Source organism: Peromyscus maniculatus, chromosome 16 (genome assembly GCF_049852395.1).
Source record: "Peromyscus maniculatus bairdii isolate BWxNUB_F1_BW_parent chromosome 16, HU_Pman_BW_mat_3.1, whole genome shotgun sequence".
Classification (NCBI taxonomy): Eukaryota; Metazoa; Chordata; class Mammalia; order Rodentia; family Cricetidae; genus Peromyscus; species Peromyscus maniculatus.
Genome location: NC_134867.1, coordinates 66,806,236 through 66,825,152, shown reverse-complemented (window position 1 = coordinate 66,825,152; position 18,917 = coordinate 66,806,236). Strand labels below are relative to the sequence as shown.

At 37.0% G+C, this 18,917-nt stretch overlaps 1 protein-coding gene across 4 annotated transcripts in view; it reads right to left on the bottom strand.

The window, feature by feature from the left end:
• Positions 1–18,917, bottom strand: part of Chd1 (chromodomain helicase DNA binding protein 1) — an 82,665-nt gene that overhangs the window by 22,418 nt on the left and 41,330 nt on the right. For all 4 annotated transcript variants that reach the window (XM_076552993.1, XM_076552992.1, XM_042261965.2 and 1 more), the window contains 9 exons: positions 17,859–18,047; positions 15,202–15,364; positions 14,293–14,445; positions 9,373–9,444; positions 8,451–8,600; positions 6,791–6,939; positions 6,365–6,461; positions 6,184–6,279; positions 3,453–3,629 (listed from right to left, as the gene is read on the bottom strand). In XM_076552993.1, the coding sequence (XP_076409108.1) occupies positions 3,453–3,629; positions 6,184–6,279; positions 6,365–6,461; positions 6,791–6,939; positions 8,451–8,600; positions 9,373–9,444; positions 14,293–14,445; positions 15,202–15,364; positions 17,859–18,047 (1,246 nt within the window). The remainder of the gene's footprint in view (positions 1–3,452; positions 3,630–6,183; positions 6,280–6,364; positions 6,462–6,790; positions 6,940–8,450; positions 8,601–9,372; positions 9,445–14,292; positions 14,446–15,201; positions 15,365–17,858; positions 18,048–18,917) is intronic.

Genomic DNA, 18,917 nt, shown 5'->3' with positions numbered 1-18,917 from the left:
TGCTTAGACAGCACATATACTAATTTCTTCTGTATCCCAGAATCTAAGCAATATTTATATGTATAATTCAGCTATCATTTGGCTTAAAAGGGCTTATTGGGAAATGTTATCATTTATACTATTTTCTACAGAGAAAATATTTTACTGTTTAAAATAACCCTGGACTTTTAAATTATAACCTGTTTTTATGTTCAGGCTATCTGAGTATTATTTCTCCTGCAGTTACACATAAAATGTTTTTACATTCAAGAAAAGGACAAATACTATAGAATTGTATTACATGAAAAATACAGAATATACAAATTCATAGAGACAGAAAGGTTAGACGTTATCTCAAGACAGAAAAGAAAGGAATATAGAGCAATGATTTCCTAAGTACAGAATTTCGGTTTTGTGTGATGGAAAAACCCCACAAATGGACAGTAGTATCAGGATATAATATCATGAATGTAAAAAATAAATTAAAAAAAACCTAATGTTAAAATTTTTTTTGCCGGGCGGTGGTGGCGCACGCCTTTAATCCCAGCACTCGGGAGGCAGAGCCAGGTGGATCGCTGTGAGTTCAAGGCCAGCCTGAGCTACCAAGTGAGTTCCAGGAAAGGCGCAAAGCTACACAGAGAAACCCTGTCTCAGAAAACCAAAAAAAAATTTAAATTAATCCACATATGGCATATATTCAAAGCCAAAAGCTATAATCAAATAGAGAATTATATAACACGTAATGATAAAGGGCTACTGAACTTCGTGTTTGAGGAATTCTTATAAAGCAACAAGAAAATAATCAGCTTTCTGAAAAATATAATAATGGCTATTAATTGGCAATCAGTTAAATGGCATAAATACAAAACTCTATTAGCTCAGTTATACTTAAAAGAAAAATAATGAAATATAATTTCTTCTTAAATGTATCTACTTGATAAACACTAAACAATAATGGTCACTATCTGCAATGTTAGAAATAGGTACAATTCTTGTATGTCTGCTGTTTAATTAAAACAGGATAATTTGGCAATATTCTATCATAAACATCAAACGTCATCATTCTGCTGACCCAAACACATCACTTCTAGGCATTTTTCTTCAGAAAATGAAGGAGATTGATCAGTAAAATTCTTTACATAAGGAACAATAAAGGAATTCAGGCATTTCCTAAAGAGGAAGTAGACAGTAATCCACAGAATGGAACGCTGAGAAGCTATTCAAACGTGTGTTATAAAGGGAAGAAAAGAAGTTCAAAATTAGCTCATGTGCCAAGTAATGGCGATTCGAAATGCTGTGGTGATGCATGTTACAGCAGCATTGTTAGGGATATATCTGGGGAATCAGATTCTTCTCCCTTTTAAGTATTTTCCATCTAAATATCATCCTCCATTGCTTTTCTAAATAAGCTGATCAAATATTTTCAAGGAAAAAAAACACAGCACATGAATACCTCTTTGTAACATTTTATTTTTAATGAATATGACAAACCATAAACTGAATCTCTAGAGTTTTTCCAAAGCCTTATGTGCTAAAGACTAAGTAAGTCAGTACATTCTTAATTGTTTTAATTTCATCTTACCCTTTCAAAAGAACTAATGTCTTGCTATGCTTCCTGTTCACTATTTAAAAAATGTAACTGGAGTCTGCAGAAACAAGCACAAATATGAAATACCATTTATAGTAATGTTACTTCTGCCTGTTGTGTAAGAAGTTGGTAGGGACACTGTTTCCACCCAAACTGAAAACCTAATTTATAAAGATATAACTTTAAACATATAGCAAAACTAAGTCCCAGAACAACTTCAACATCTAAATCAAAGTATTTCCAAGAGGAAAAGAAATTTGAACCATGGCTCATTTGTGAGGACACAGGTGGTGGAAATCGAGGACTATAAAAGCAGGTACAAGAACTAAGCCAGCTGCAATTTACTAAAGGTGAGAATTAGCAAACCTGAGAACACAAGACACCTGTGTGCGAGGGCTCCTGCAAAACCCCAAAAACCTATGCTGGGCATTTAATAAAGACCAGCAGGGTGAAGGACTTGTGAAACTGACTTTTAGAGTAAGCCTAAGAAAAGGCAGGAGTCGACTTTTCCAGGATGGGTAGCAAGCCTCAAGATTCTTACTGACTCGATTCTACTCCTTTGGGGGAACAACAAGGAACAGAAGTTTCTCACTTATTCAAAATGTAGTAAGATGCCAAAACACTCAGTAATCAAGACAATCTTAAAATGTAATATCCCAATAAAAGAAAAAAGAAATCTAGTACTGAGTGTTTTTCTTTTCCAAAAGATATTAAAAATATCTTGGGGGGGGGGGGAGCTGGAGAGATGGCTCGGTGGTTAAGAGCACTGACTGTTCTTCCAGAGGTCCTGCGTTCAATTCCCAGCAACCACATGGTGGCTAATAACCATCTAAGCAGCAACAAGCCCTATGAATAAAGTTTCTGACCTTCCACGGTGAAAGAAAAAAAAAAAACATCTTCGGAAAACCTGCCAATTAAATTATGGATCAAAGAAGCCAAAGTGAGAAGTAATACAGTGATGTGAACAAAGGGAAACACCCACAGATGATAAAATATGGAAGATTCAAAAAAGGCTGTGTTTAAAAGAAAATTATAGCACTAGATGTGGTAATAGTGAAGAATGATCTCAATTTAGTTTCTAAACTCATCTTGTAAGAAAGAACAAATTAAAATCAAAAGAAATGATACAGAACAGAAACATAAAATAGCGAAACAAAAAACTAGTTCAGGGGGCTGGAGAGATGGCTCAGAGGTTAAGAGCACTGCTTGCTCTTCCTAAAGGTCCTGAGTTCAATTCCCAGCACCCACATGGTGGCTCACAACCATCTGTAATGAGATCTGGTGCCCTCTTCTGGCCTGCAGGGGTACGTGCAGGCAGAACACTGTATACATAAAAAATAAATCTTAAAAAAAAAAAAACTAGTTCACTAAAAAATACATAAAGCTGATTAATCTGTGCCTAGAATGATCAAGAAAAAGTTACCAACATTAATTAGGAATGAAAGAGCATTCATGACTCAATACCTTAAAGACATAAAAATAATAGGGAATGTTGCTAAGTTCATACCTGCAAATTCAGCAACATGGAGTAAAAGGGCAAATTCCTCAGAAGAAACTATCAAACTCATTCAATAAGAAAGATCTCGTAACAGTTCTTATACATAAAAGAAATGGAAGTCAGATAAAATCTTCCAACAACAAAAATCACAGGCCAAGATAGTTTCCCTGACAATAATCGCATCATTTAATAAAGAAAAACTCCCAGATCTAAATAATTTGCTAAAATAGAAGGAAACACTTTCCAACTCATTTTATAAGGCAAATTATCAAAGACATTAAGAAAACAAAATTATGAATCATTACCGTTCATAAACCAAAGAAAAAGAGCATTTCACTATAAATGTGATACTGATATTATAACAATATTCTAAAATTACAAAGTCACCTGCTTTGCACAGTTTCTCATTCTTGGGAGCATATAAATTTCTTCAAGTTCCTTTTGTCTTTCTTCCTCCTCTAACCGTCTTCTTTGATCTTCTGGAATGATTTCCTCCCAGTTCTTTGAATTTCTTTCAGGTTCCAATTCAATGTCATCTTCATCCATATTTGAAAAGTTGGCAACCTGATAAATTCCAGAATTTTAACAGAGTAAGTATAACAGACAATATTTAACCCTCAGTCACATATTTATTCTTTTAAATGAGAAATAGTAGAATGCCAGAAGATAGAACTAAAACCTACGCATCAGCCACCACTGCACCTGGCATGATCAACCCTAGCTAGTATCCCCAGATGAAGTACAAGAATCATTAATGCCAAGTGTTTGAGGCCAACCTCAAAACCCCTCCCCTCTATCTGAACAACAAAACAAAAACCTAAATATCTCAAGACAATGACTATAAATTAAACTATCACTGCTAATTATCTAGTTATTTCATTAGAGCAAAGTAGATCAAACCAAACCAACTGACTTCTACGATTCCTCCTTCCTGCAATGATTCTCTGTGCTGTTATTCAGCATTACTAGTAATTAATAACAGAACTCAGGGCAGACAACAAACTAGTAGTTGACAAAGTAACAAGAAAACAGTAATGTGTATTAGTCAGATGCTGTATGATATTCTGAAGGAATTCCGAGACTAGTCTATGAACTACTAAGTGCCAAAGAATGATTCTCCCCTTTCATAAAAACAGAACATGAAGAGTAGCCTACAGATTCCTAGAGCATTAGATAAATAACTAAGTTTCTAGACCATTTCTAAAGTAATGGATAGAAACTAACTTTTGTGAGGATAATTTAATACATTTAAAGTTCTAAGAAGATATTTTGCCAACACTCATCAAAGCTAATATATGAAGACTGACACATAACTGAATGAAGACAAGAAAACTTATGCCTACTATTCATACAGATAAAGAGCGTGAAGGTATTTATTATCTAATATTAAATGTGCTCAGGCATGCCAGTACATATCTGTAACCAAAGTACTGAAAAAGTGGTTGTCAGAAGCTAAGTTCCAGACAAGCATGCACGCACTCTGTAAGTCCTTACCATAAATAAATAAATAAATAAATAAATAAATAAATAAATAAATAAATGACAAATAGGCAGCTTCAATAGGTAGCTAGCCATATAAGAGTACCAATGCACTGGTATTTAAGTCATCTGCATTTATTCTAGTTATTACTCAGCTGTGAATCCATCCTCCCCTTTTCTTGCCTCTCCCCCACAAGCAGTTAACCAAAGGCAAATAGTGCAATGTAATTACAGGAAAAACAATTTGTTAGATCAAGCCCAGAGTGACAGTTTCCAAATCTTTCTTTTTTTTTTTTTTTGGGGGGGGTGGGTGTCGAAACAGGGTTTCTCTGTGTAGCTTTGTGCCTTTCCTGGATCTCACTCTATAGACGAGGCTGGACTTGAACTCACACAGATCTGCTTGGCTCTGCCTCCCGCGTGCTGGGATTAAAGGTGTGCACCACCACCACCTGACTCAGTTTCAAAACCTTTTATTTCATTTTGTCTTCCACTTTATTGCCCCACCCCCAGTCCATTCTCTAGCCTCCAGAGTATTGAGTGACTGACTTCTAAGTCCCTGGTATTCAGATACTACAATTAGTACCTGTTGAATGAACAAATGCCAACTAATCCCTAAGAACTCCCACTCACAGAAACTGGCTAAGATGCAGGGGAATTTGTTTGTCATTTTTGGTTCTGAGCTTGAGCCAAGGAACTTGCTTTAAAAAAAAAAAAAAAAAAAAAAAAAAAAAACTGAACACTGCTCAACTACCCCCTGAAGTCAGGTGATTTATGTTGTGTCAGCCCTCAGCAAGCCAGGGGCGTTTACAAGTGGTACAGCGGTTACTTACTCTGTCTGACTCATTTGCTGCTGCAGTGTTCTTATTTTTTTTTTAAAAGATGTATTTTTTTAAGATTTATTTATTTATTATGTACACAGAAAAGGTGCCAGATCTCATTACAGATGGTTGTGAGCCACCATGTGTTTGCTGGGAATTGAACTCAGAACCTCTAGAAGAGCAGTCGGTGCTCTTAACCTCTGAGCCATCTCTCCAGCCTACTGCAGTGTTCTTATTTTTGATAATTTTTCAATTAATTTTTGTTGAAATCTGCTCCAATAAAAATCCAAGTTGTGAAGGAGGCAGAGTGAGGGGCACTCAGGAGAATTTGAGTTGTAGTAGTAGAATATGATCAAAATTCATTATATAAATGCATAAAATTTCCAACGAATAAAAAAAATATTATCTAAAAAAAAAATCATCTGAGAAGTTCAAGGCCAGCCTGGTCTACAGAGTGAGATCCAGGACAGGCTCCAAAGCTACACAGAGAAACCCTGTCTCAAAAAAACAAAAACAAACAAACAAACAAATCAGCTGAGAGTCTTCAGTCATGGAAACCTGAATACATTCATTCATGTATTATCCTAAATATGTGGAAGATGCTATCTGCTGAGCATAATTCTGGCTGTGAATTAGGAACCCATCTCACACAATGAATTTCATCATCCATAAACAACTTGGCCTCATCAGGTGCTGACAGTTTGAGCACAAACTTTTGTATTAACATAAAAACTATCTTGTTAGTTCTGTTTAAAGATATCAAAATATTAACTCAACCGCATAGCAATCAGCAGTGACGGAGAAAGGAAAGAAAGACTTACCTTGAACTGGGAAAGCAGCTCATCTCCTACAGTCAGGGGACCTGGCTCGTTTTCATGAGTTTCAGCTCTCTTTAAGATTTCATCTATATCCATTTCCTGTATTAAAAGGAAATGTTTAAATGAACTGGAGTCTTTCCCTTATCTAAAAGACAGCACATATTCTGATATAACTGTTGTTAACCTGGGGCTCTTGCTCTTCTCCTTCAGGCTCCTTAAAAAGCTCCTCAGCACCAAATTTTAAAATGGCTGATAACTCCTCTTTATTGAAGGGGGTAGAACTGAAAACAGGAAAAAACAAAAACTCAATCTTAACAGCAATATTTTCAGAGCATATTCAGTATAGTCATTTTTATAAATGATGAGGAAGTCACATGGGTAAAGTTATTTTAAAACTAAGAAACTTGAGACACAGAAATTAGGAGAATGTCTCTGGATCATCAATATGCAATGGTAAAGCCAAGTATCTGTATGTATGCCTCTAACACAAACCAGTCTAAACATCTTTAAAAAGTAAGTATAAAAATTAACTGCACTAAATACAGGACACTGTCAGAAAACATGAGTTTAGGTGACCCCTAACGTGGCTTTTCTGTAGTGAAGTGCCCACCTGGATGGAGCAGAGCCCGTGTGTAGCACTGTCTTCCCAGTGGTGTCCATCCTTTGAATCACAAGATGATCTAAAACCATTTTCTTTTTGGCCCTTTCAAGAATATCTTCTTCAACTGATCCCTTTGTAACTAGACGATATATATTCACCTATAAAGGCAAGCATGAGAAGCAGCCACAGTAAAAAGGGTCTTTCTCTAACTTGAATGCCCAGATGGCAGTACATAGATAGTTCATCCTCTACTAATTTCCAAATTCTCAAATGTAAACCAAAAATTTTAAATTTTCTAACACACTGTTAGAAAGCTAAAGTTCTGCCATTTATAAAACTATTTGAGGAGCAGGAGAGACAGCTCAGCAGTTAACAACACCAGTTGCTCTTCTAGAGGAACCTGGGTTCAATTCCCAGCACCGACATGGCAGTTCACAACTGTCTGTAACTCCAGTTTCAGGGGATCAGAAACCTTCACACAGACATGTGTGCAGGCAAAACATGAGTGCACACGAAATAAAAATAAATTATTTAAAAAAAAAAAAAAAAAAAAAAAACTATTGAATGCATCCTTCCTTCATACTTTTTTTTTTTTTGGCCTTAGCTCTGCTTTATTGACCTAAAAGCACACTTTGAATAGTTTTAACAACAAACCATACACACAGTGGGAATTGGACCCAGGCTGGTGCCACTTGACTCCATAATCCCAACTGGTGTTTTATACAAAGTGTCAGGGAAATGAGACAATATGGTACTGAGTTGAGTGGTCTGGTTGGCAGAGAGGCAGTTCAGGGATGGCCAGGTCACGACTCCTTCAGCCCACACCGCCATGGGTGAGTCAGGTGCTTCCCATCACTTAGCTCCCACACAAGCATATTCAAGGGACTTGACTTTCCTGTGATATGCTGTTGTCTCATCAAACTCCACCTCCAGCTGTAAACTGATCACTGTGTTCTTGAAGGTGCTATGTGTCTCAGTGCTAGTACTCTGTTCTCCAGGTTCCTCTGGAAGAGCCACCAGTGCTCTTAACCACTGAGCCACTTCTCTACCCCCAGGAGTGATTTGTTTTTAAATTATGATTTATCTAGTGGGGAAAAAAAACTGTCATTATACAGTTTCTTTGATTATAATGTTTTGTTATATGTTTATATGTATTATAAATATATATATATGTTTACATATTTAAGTTTTGTTATATATTTAAGTACATTCTAGGACACTACACAGATAACAAAGCTGTGTGAGCTATCCCTGAAGTTCCACTATGAACAAACTTTAACCAAATCAACAAGGCTGATGCTTGGATAAATTCATCCTGGTCAAAGAATTAGGACCACCTTGTTCTGTACAGAATCAGTCTACTGGCGCTGGCAATTGTGTGTGGAGAACCTTGTATACCCACTACTTGAACCATCAAAGGTTAATAAACAAGCTAACAAACGAAGTTTTTATACTGAATAGGTCACATTCATTCTAGTTTACAATCTAAACAGAATGCAGAGCCTGGCATAAAGTTCTCTCAGTTCTATCAGACTCTGGGTTTCCTGCAGCTCATCAAAAGCTATGTGACTGGGTCTCAATGATCTTCCCATTGCCTTAGTCAAATCTACACAGTAGTTTTGAAAAAGAAGAAAAATATTCAAAACAGTCAAATAACGAATTAAAATACCTGTTTCTTCTGTCCAATTCGATGAGCTCTTGCTTGAGCCTGAAGATCATTTTGCGGATTCCAATCAGAATCAAATATAACAACAGTGTCAGCAGAGGCTAGGTTAATGCCTAAACCCCCAGCTCTTGTAGAAAGCAAAAAGCAGAAATCCTACAAGGAATTTTAAATATACAAAATTTTAGATCTTCTAAACTGTTACCAGTATCAGACTCAAAGTAATTTTACAACTGATTTTCTGAGTTGAAGGTGTTTCACCAATGGCACTATTAAACTGAAAGGCAACACTGATGCTCCTGTGGGAGAGCACTTGCCTAGCAGCACAAGGCCCTGGGCCTGATCTCCAACAATGTAAACAACAATAATAACAATGATAGTAACTAATGTGTAAACCTTTATGAGGATCAACCAACAAGATTTCAAAACATAAACCCATGTAATAATAACAAACACAAAATTCAACATAGTGCTTATTACTTCCAACAAACAGAAGAGGTTGAAATAGGAGAGTAATTTTCTTCTTAAAAAATACAAGTCACACAACAAATTCTAAAGACAGAAGGCTAATTTTTACTGAAGTACATTAACTATAATATGTTAAAATGCCAGTGACAGATCAGATTTAGCATAAACTACAAACTCAAAGCTAGTGAAAGCAGGCCAGCACCAACTCGTTCAAAAACCAAGGACATGGGCTGGAGAGATAGTTCAGTGGTTGAAGCACTGGCTGCTCTTCCAGAGGAACCAGGTTCAATTTCCAGCAGCACATGGTAGCTCACAACTGTCTGTAATTCCAGTTCCTGAAGACCTGACACCCACGGCAAAACACCAACGCACACAAAATAAAAATTTTAAAAAGGACATATGGTGACTAAGCAAAACAAAATAATTAAAACAAAATGTATAATTTTAAAAGCAATCATACCTCTGATCCCTCAGCATTAAAATGATCTAGAGCTTGTTTCCTCAGCTCCCCTTTTATTGATCCATCCAATCTCTAGAACAAAACAAATTAAAATACTTCATAAACCACAGTCAAATGTTAAACAACTAAAATCACTAAGTCCAGTGTGCTTACTAGGTAACAGCATTGGAACCACCTGAGCACAAAGAAACTGTGGTTACAGAGCCCAACCCAGATCTTCTGAACCAGAACCCTACTGCTAGAGTTCAGCAAACACCATCTAGCTAATTCTGATGATGCTCAAGTCTCAAAGGTGGAATCTGGTCAAGCAGCCTCCATGAGTGGCGTCTTCAACTCAGGCAAGTGATTCAATTTTCCCCTTCCCTGTTTCTTTGGCAGTACAGCAGAGCCAGTGAGAAAATAGCACAGCAGTCAGTGAAGCGTCTATTAAACATCAGCTATTACTGAGCTTGGGGTGGGACTTCATAGTAGAGAGCATTGGCCCAATGTATGTGAGGCTTCTGGTTCAATCCCTGGCATGGGGAAGGGGCTGTTACCTAAGTACCCATTGGTTATACACTAGAACTAACTTGCTACTCCAATCCATCCATTTTCTTTTCTGTTTTTCCAATGCTGAGGAGTAAGTCCAGAGACTCACGTATGTGTGGCAAGCACTTTATCACCTGAGCTACATCTGCTGCCCATGAGCCATGCTTTCAGTGGCTCACACATTAAGTATCATTTTGGAAGCAATATGCCAAGCTCTGCTTTGTTGGCATTTACCTTTTTAACAGCTAATAACATGCAATAAATCATTTTAGTACTAATCTCCATTGATATCAAGAAAAAAATTAATATGCTGAAATTTATTCATAACCAGTGTTACAATCATTGTTGGACCATTATAATTTTCAGTACTGTCAGGAAAAAAATAGCTCTAAGGATTGGCACAAATGTAATCATTATTCAGAGATAATGACTGCTTAAGAAATGAAAAGCTGGATGGATGGTGTTGGCACACGCCTTTAATCCCAGCACTCAGGAGGCAAAGCCAGGCGAATCTCTGTGAGTTCGAGGCCAGCCTGGGCTACCAAATGAGTTCCAGGAAAGGCGCACAGCTATACAGAGAAACCCTGTCTCGAAAAACCAAAAAAAGAAAGAGAGAGAGAGAGAGAGAGAGAGAGAGAGAGAGAGAGAGAGAGAGAGAGAGAGACAGAAGAAGAAGAAGAAGAAGAAGAAGAGGAGGAGGAGGAGGAGGAGGAGGAGGAGGAGGAGGAGGAGGAGGGAGGGAGGGAGGGGGAGGAGGGGGGAGGGAGGGAGGAAAGGAAAGGAAAGGAAAGGAAAGGAAAGGAAAGGAAAGGAAAGGAAAGGAAAGGAAAGGAAAGGAAAGGAAAGGAAAGGAAAGAGGAAAGGAAAGAGGAAAGGAAAGAGGAAAGGAAAGAGGAAAGGAAAGAGGAAAGGAAAGAGGAAAGGAAAGAGGAAAGGAAAGAGGAAAGGAAAGAGGAAAGGAAAGAGGAAAGGAAAGAGGAAAGGAAAGAGGAAAGGAAAGAGGAAAGGAAAGGAAAAAGGAAAGGAAAGGAAAAAGGAAAGGAAAGGAAAAAGGAAAGGAAAAAAGGAAAAAGGAAAGGAAAAAAGGAAAACGGAAAGGAAAAAGGAAAGGAAAAAGGAAAGGAAAGGAAAAAGGAAAGGAAAGGAAAGGAAAAAGGAAAGGAAAGGAAAAAGGAAAGGAAAGGAAAGGAAAAAGGGAAGGAAAGGAAAGGAAAAAGGAAAGGAAAGGAAAAAGGAAAGGAAAAAGGGAAGGAAAGGAAAAAGGGAAGGAAAGGAAAAAGGAAAGGAAAGGAAAAAGGAAAAAGGAAAAAGGAAAAAGGAAAAAGGAAAGGAAAAAGGAAAGGAAAGGAAAGGAAAGGAAAGGAAGAAAGAAAGAAAGAAAGAAAGAAAGAAAGAAAGAAAGAAAGAAAGAAAGAAAGAAAGAAAGAAAGAAAGAAAGAAAGAAAGAGAAAGAAAAGATGAAAAGCTGGGTTGGACAATTAGCTCAGTAGCAGAGCAAGCCCTGGGTTCAGTCCTCAGCTGGGGGGGGGGGGGGGGTGGAAAGTCTAAAGAAATTCTCCTTAAAATCAAGATGAATAACCAAGTAAACCAGCAACAAAACCAACAAAAAAATTAAGACACTATCTACAACAGTAAAGACAAAAATTTGGGAAGATATTATAATACAAAATACATACAAAAATGTTTCAGGTTTCTGGGAGTGTGGCTCTGTGGAAGTGCACTTTCCTATCTGTACAAGGCACTGACTTGACTCAGTGTCACAAAAAGCAGAGGAGACAGTACGTTTTTGGTTGCTTGATAAGCTTTACTTTTGGGGGGTTTAATCTGTTAAACAAAAACCAATTAAACTGAAATCTAGGGTATGACTTAGTTAAGTTTCAAGCAGAGTAGAGGTAAAAGAAGTTTAGTGTTTTTGTTTGCTTGTTTGTTTGTCCCTGGCTGACCTTAAACTCACATCAATCTGACTGCCTCTGTCGCCCCAGTGCTGAAATTAAAGGTGTGCAATAACATGACCAGCAAAACAGGTCTTTTCAAAACAGTTTTCAACTACATTTAATTTTACATATATTACAGCCCTACCTCCTTCCATTCCTCCACTCTTACAAAACAGTGGGCTTCTCACATCTCACACTGACAACTTAGTGCCTGCTTCCTCCAGTCTGTTACCAAAGCTACTGAGCACCCAGATCCTACTTTTCCACCTCCTGGCACTGAGCTTGTACAGCTTCCTTTCTGTTCCCAGACCTCGATACTTTCCTCATGTTAGACTTTCTTGGAAAATGAAAAGATAATGTATGTTAAAGTTACAATTTTTTAAGATTACTTTTATTTTTGGTTGTGTGTGCATGTGTGGTTCTGTGTGCCCTTGAAAGCCAGCAGAAAATGCCCAATCAGTGGGATGAGCTTCCAGTGGAGAGGAGTCACCTGTATGTGTGCTAGCAACCAACTCAGGTCCTCCAAGAGCAGCACATGCTCTGAACTGCTGAACAGCCCCCAGCACTGATCTTTAAAGATACCTGGGACTACTGGAGCATCTTAGGAGGCTGAAGTGGGAGGATCTTGCTCAAGGCCAGCATGAGCAATACCTTGTTATCTTAAAAAAAATAGAAAGAATGGCGGTCATGTAGCTAGCATGCACAAGGCCCTGGGTTCTTTCCACAGCACGACATAAAACAAGCATGACTGTACATGCCTAGTGCTTGAGGGAGATACAAGCAATGTAATCCATGACTACACAGTGAGTGCAAGGCAAGCCTGAGTAGAGAATAAAAGGATTGAGAATTTTACTAATGTTTTTATATTATAAATGTAGTTTTAACTCTAAAAACTTTGTTTTAATTTTATTTTTTACTATGTATATGTACACATGCATGCAAATTCCCTCAGAGGCCAGAGAGGGTGTAGAATCCCACAAAGCTGGAGATTCAGCTTGTTGTGAACCACCCAAAATGAGTACTAAGAACTGAACTCGGGTCCTCTGAAATAGCAGGAGGTGTCCTCATTGGCTTCTCTTTTCTATCTCTCCAGGCCCAAGAAAAACATTTAAGGAACTCGTTCTCACTGGTTTTGAAAGAAGTGGTCTAAACTTTCTCCCAAATGAAGCGGTCTAAACATGAAATAAGAATCACTTTTTTTTTTCTGCTAAAATAAAAATTACAATTAGTAAAACCTAGAATGCTTATGTATCATTTATTTTGGCATGGCTTAAATAAATTAAAAAATATTTCCAGCCAGGCAGTGGTGGCGCACACCTTTAAATCCCAGCACTCAGGAGGCAGAGGCAGGTGGATCTCTGTGGTCCAGAACAGACACCAAAACTACACAGAGAAACCTTGTCTCAAAACAACAACAACAACAAAATATTTCCATCTGGGAAGTAATCTAGTAATGAGAGGAGATCTGGGCAGAGGACTGGAGGAGCTTTTAGATGAATTTCTGTACATTTTCCCACTTGGTACAGCACGAAGCAGGTGTTTAATTACAAATAGTGGTACTGTTGCTCCCCTTAAATTACTACTTTTTTTATGTACTAATATCTCCCAGTAACTGTCTTTCACAACACATAACAGATGTAGTATTTCCACTTTGAAATTGGTAACATACCACAACGTAAGCTTCAACAGCACATAGACTGTGTACATGTTCCCATTTGATTCTTCTGCCTACATTAAATATATACCACTTAGTAGTGTGTATACTGAATGTCTGCTGTACTGGTACTATTCCAAGCAGACAGTAAGATGACTTGGTAGGTAGAGGTGTTTGCAAAGCAAGCCTAGGGACCTGAGTCCAACCCCTGAAGCCAACATGAATGTGGAAGAAGAAATGGCTCTGGCCTCCATGAGAGCACCCAAGCACACATTCAAACACAACTGATGAAATTATTAGAGGTTAAAGTACTGAAAACAGGACCTGACTGTAATATTAAAACACTCATCAGTGTAGGCTTTAATTCACGGAATAAATGTCAACATGAATTTTAAGTAGACAGAAAGGACATAAGCCTACTTTGATCTGATCCCTTCTCTAGTTTTATTCAGCAAACTACGGATCAGACTGACCACAAGTACACAGATCATCAGAACCTGTACCATCCTGGCAGTGTGTCCAAGGACGGCTTCTCCTTCCTCAGACTTCAGGTTAATTCACAAAGATTCTTAACCTAGAAACACTGCCTTAGTCCAGCTTTTAACAATATACAACATAAAAGACAGAATTAAAATAAAAATTGGTGAAAAAAATGAAACTCTTAGAGAAAGAACAGTGGCAAATATAATCCTCTAAGCAGATATGTTTAAGAGAAATATAATTTATATGCAAAATAATCTCAAAAGCAGTTCTACAAAATAAGCTCAAGAACATGACGAAACTTAAAGACAATGAAATGCTTACTTGAAAAGGGAATTGACGATACTTCAAATATTCTGCAAGTATATCTAACATCCGCACCATCTGAGAAAAAATGAGTACTCGGTTGCCTCTTTCTCTTAGGCGAATTAACAGCTTGTCTAGAAGAATTAATTTTCCGCTACTACGGATTAAGTGCTAAAGAAACAATAAATTAAAACTATTATAACATGTGATAAAGAAATAAATAGTACAGTGCTCCACCTAATCATGTACTTAATAATGTAGTTCCTCCAATTATTTCCAATTGAGAACTTAAGTTCTTCAAAATGCTGAAGAGAAATTTAGTTAGCTTTCAAATTTTCTAGGACTTTTCCCATTTTACCCTATTACAAAATTAAAACCACCCTGTCCGTGCAGCACTGCCCTCTTATTGTTCAGCAGGAGAATGGTGCTGCCTCGTTCTATCTGCTGGCATTTCACTATTTCTCCAAATATTAACCAAAACAAGCATACATTAAAAAACAAACAAAAAAACAGCAATTAAACAAACAATATTTTAAAGAGCAAGCAAACATATTCTTTTTAATTCAACGATTCTCACCCCTCAATGCACTACTGTGAATTACAAACGTCTTCCAACAGTAATGGATGGGTAGGATCTATGGAGATGAGCCCTCCTTTAGAGTACCATCTGCAGTACTAAGGGATTTTTGTCTGATAAATCACTACAACCCACTGGCTTGGAAGACTATGCTTTTAAATTATAACTTTAAAGCTTTCATAAATATAAAAAATAAATATAAAAAATAACCAAGACCATTATTTAAAAGAAACATTACCCAAAGAGAACTTCTGATGAATATATTAAATCACTGTGCCATTTTAAGCTAAATCTGAAATAAATATTCTTAGAATTCTGCTTTACCAAAAGTAATAGTTAAAAATTCTTACTTGTAAGGCCTCCTGTTTATTATAGAATTCATTATTATCTGGTGGTTTAATGAGGTAGCAATGGTTACAACATTTCTTTAGCTCCATCATAATGTTCAAAAAGCCTGAGGTACTGCCCTTGGAACCTTTGCTGAGGGCTTTGTAATTCCTAGTTAAAATCCATCTTCAAAAACAAAAGTCACACAAACAATGTTCAGCAGATCACCAAGACAAATTCTGAAAGCTTAAAAAACAACACTAGAACCAAATCAAAATTTCACCATTCTGAAGCCCATGATTAGATATAGGATGGACTGAACCTCATGTAAAAGACTTAAAAAACAAAACAAAACAAAAAAAAACATAACTTGTCTGATCCATCAACTACACACAAAGGCTTAAAGTCATATAATAAATACATTAATTCTTTTTTCTTGAGTTTTCTGGAGCAGTGAGTAGTCTACTATATCAATCTTCTTACAAATTTCATTTCATCTGACAAGTTTTTAGAACTACATCTTTTCATTTTAGTCATACTGTCCTCTCTAAATTGTAATTATGTAATGCGCATACAACTTGGGGGGGGAATACTTCAAACTACATACAGTGCTCACCAAAACCTACTTTAGTTACCTATTTATTATTAACTTAAAGCCCCTAAATTATCTAGATATTCTTTTATTATCTTTCTTTTCTACTGGTTACTCAGCATTTGCCTGAACTTATGAAGCAAAAAGGAGTCCATGTGCAATGCTCGATTCTGTAAGAGGTCTTAAAGGCACAAAACTTACTTTACTATATTGACAACTTCTCCTGTGTTTTTCTGGAGAAGATACTCTAAAACTTTTTAGAGAAATTTGTGGCAGTCTTTCACCTAGGTTCAAGGCTAATTTGGGCATCTGAGAAGATTGTCTCCACCACCACACCACCACCCCAGCAGGAGGTACATATAAAATTCACAACCATATTTTATTACCATAGTAACAAGAAACTACCCAGAAGATGAACAAGTTTATAATTAATAATGGGTACTGAAAGAATTACGGGGTTATATCTTTCTCCTTCTAACTTCTACAAATTCACTTTTTAAATTTTCCCATTTTTCCAAACACAACAACAACCACAAACAATACTTAATAAGAATATTACCTTTTCCATTACAAAGTATTCCCTCCATAAACAAACACCCAAATCTAAACAAGCACCTCATCTACAGGAAATAAAGGGAATATTTTTAAACATTCCAGAAGTATATACTATGCTAAATCCATACTGTACAAAAAAACTTACCCAGAAAACTGTTTTCCTTATCAAAGGAATTTTAAGGGGGAAAAAAGAGAGGAAGGAGAACCCACAAATGCAACACTGAACTGCCATAGAAAGATCCTATTCATTTCTGAATGAAGCACAATTTACTGTCTGAGGTAACACAGGAAAATCTGATTGAACACTGACATCAAAAACCTTTAAAATTTTAAAGTGGGGTAATAATATTTTAAAAAATTATTAGATAATGAAAAAATATGGCTAAAAAAACTACCTCTGACATGAGTGAAAAGAACAAGTAACTGGAGAAATAGAAGAAACCAGAGTACTAATTAACTTAAACTAAGTCGTAGGTACCTGGTAGTACTTTTCAATGCAGGTCATGCCCAACAGCCCAGGCTTGCCTACAACTCTGAGCACCTGGATGGATATGCAATCTCAATCTCACTCTGATAACCTCCCATATCTGATCAGTGTGCACCATAACACCTTCAATAAACCACTTTTAAGGGCAGGATATATACAAATTTTCACCATAAAATTTAACTATTAAAGATTCCAAATAGAGTTGCAATACAATTAAATATTAGAATAGATGTTAGGACATATTTTTGTTTCTATTCTTTGAAAAGTCACTAAATAAATTTGACAAAGAACTTACACAAAATATGACTTGTTCATGTTCTTAAAAAAAAGGTTTAAAATTTTGTCTCAGGTTTCTTTTTGTTTGTTTGGTTTTTTTTGTTTTTTGTTTTGGTTTTTCGAGACAGGGTTTCTCTGCGTAGCTTTGCGCCTTTCCTGGGACTCAGTTGGTAGTCCAGGCTGGCCTCGAACTCACAGAAATCCGCCTGGCTCTGCCTCCCGATTGCTGGGATTAAAGGCGTGAGCCACCGCCGCCCGGCTCAGGTTTCTTTAACTGTGTCAATTATCACAATTACTGAACACACTAGGCTTGTTGAAAGGTAAAAAGTATGAAACCTAAGAGAGCACATAACAATGTGTTAAAAACACGGCCTGGGGACTGGAGAGATGGCTCAGTGGTTAAGAGCACTGCTGCCCTTGCAGAGGACCTGGGTTCAGTTCCCAGCACCCACACGGTGGTTCACAACTGTGTGACTCCAGCTCCAGAGCACCCTCTGCTCTACTCTGGCCTCCAAAGGCACCAAGATGTGAATGACACACATACATACATGCAAGCAAAGACTCAGATACATAAAAATAAATCTTTTAAGACAATGTTTTAATTTTGGACCCAGCATTAAAGCTACCTACTAATTATAATTAGCCACAGAATAAACTTATTCTGAAATTATATGAGTTCCTACAACTCTAAGACCCTGGATGTGAGGAAGTGGGGCACCATAAGGACAAATACAGGTAACTCTGAATTCAGTGTTCTGTATTCAGCTTACTTGTAATATTGTTTCTGTAAAGCACTCATTTCCATTCTTAAAATCTGCTCAACTTTGGCAGGAAGAGATTTTTCCACATCTTTCTTAACTCTGCGTAACAGAAATGGCTCAAGCTCCTTGTGGAGGCTTGCATAACCATATTCTCTGCCTTTGCCATGTTCTTCTTCAAAATCTTCCCATGAAGAGAACCTAAAAAATTTAAAAAACAGTTACTGAAAATAAGCAAAATTGTGTATTAGAGCTAAAATTAATCACCTCTAAAAGTCTCCCACTCAAGAAGTCCCTCCTATACATACATACACAAATATAAATATTTATGTGTGGGTATATATGTATACATATGCAGATATGAGTGACTATGTATGATCCAACCTGAGATACAGAGTGCCTTCAAGGCTAGCCTGAGCAACTCAGGGAGTCCCTAGCTCAAAACAAAAAGCAGAACAAGGGCTGGAGATCAAGCTCATGTAGACTGCTTCCCCAGCAGGTGTGATGTGTGAGGCTCATCTTGCAGAATTCCACCAAAAGATGAAATGAATAAAGTTATAATTTGTATCTTACATAAGTGTTGTGATGACTTCTTGAGTTAAATCCAAGGACACACAGAGTTGTCACTAAAATGTTTCTCAAAAACACCATATAAAGTTCAAGACACACTGAGAAAGAACGGGTATGTGACCTGTGACAACTTATTTAGCCTTTCCTGGTCTAGTTTTCACTTACAAAGTAAGATTACTAGCACACTCTGAGGGTATTGTAGCTTATCCTATTAAATATAAAGAACAGTATTATTCTAGTTTTCCAAGCAAGGTATATTTTGCATATGTGAAAACTCAATGAAAATTTATCAGGCTAAAGGAATGACACAGCACGTCAGAGAATCTGCTGGCTCTTCATGGGACCTGGGTTCCATTCCCAGACCCACTAACTCTACTTCCAGGAAAAATCAAGCCCTCTTCTGGCTTCCTCAGGCACTGAATGTACATAGTATACATACATATATATATACATGCAGACAAAACACTCAAACACATAACATTTTTTTAGTGTATACACTGC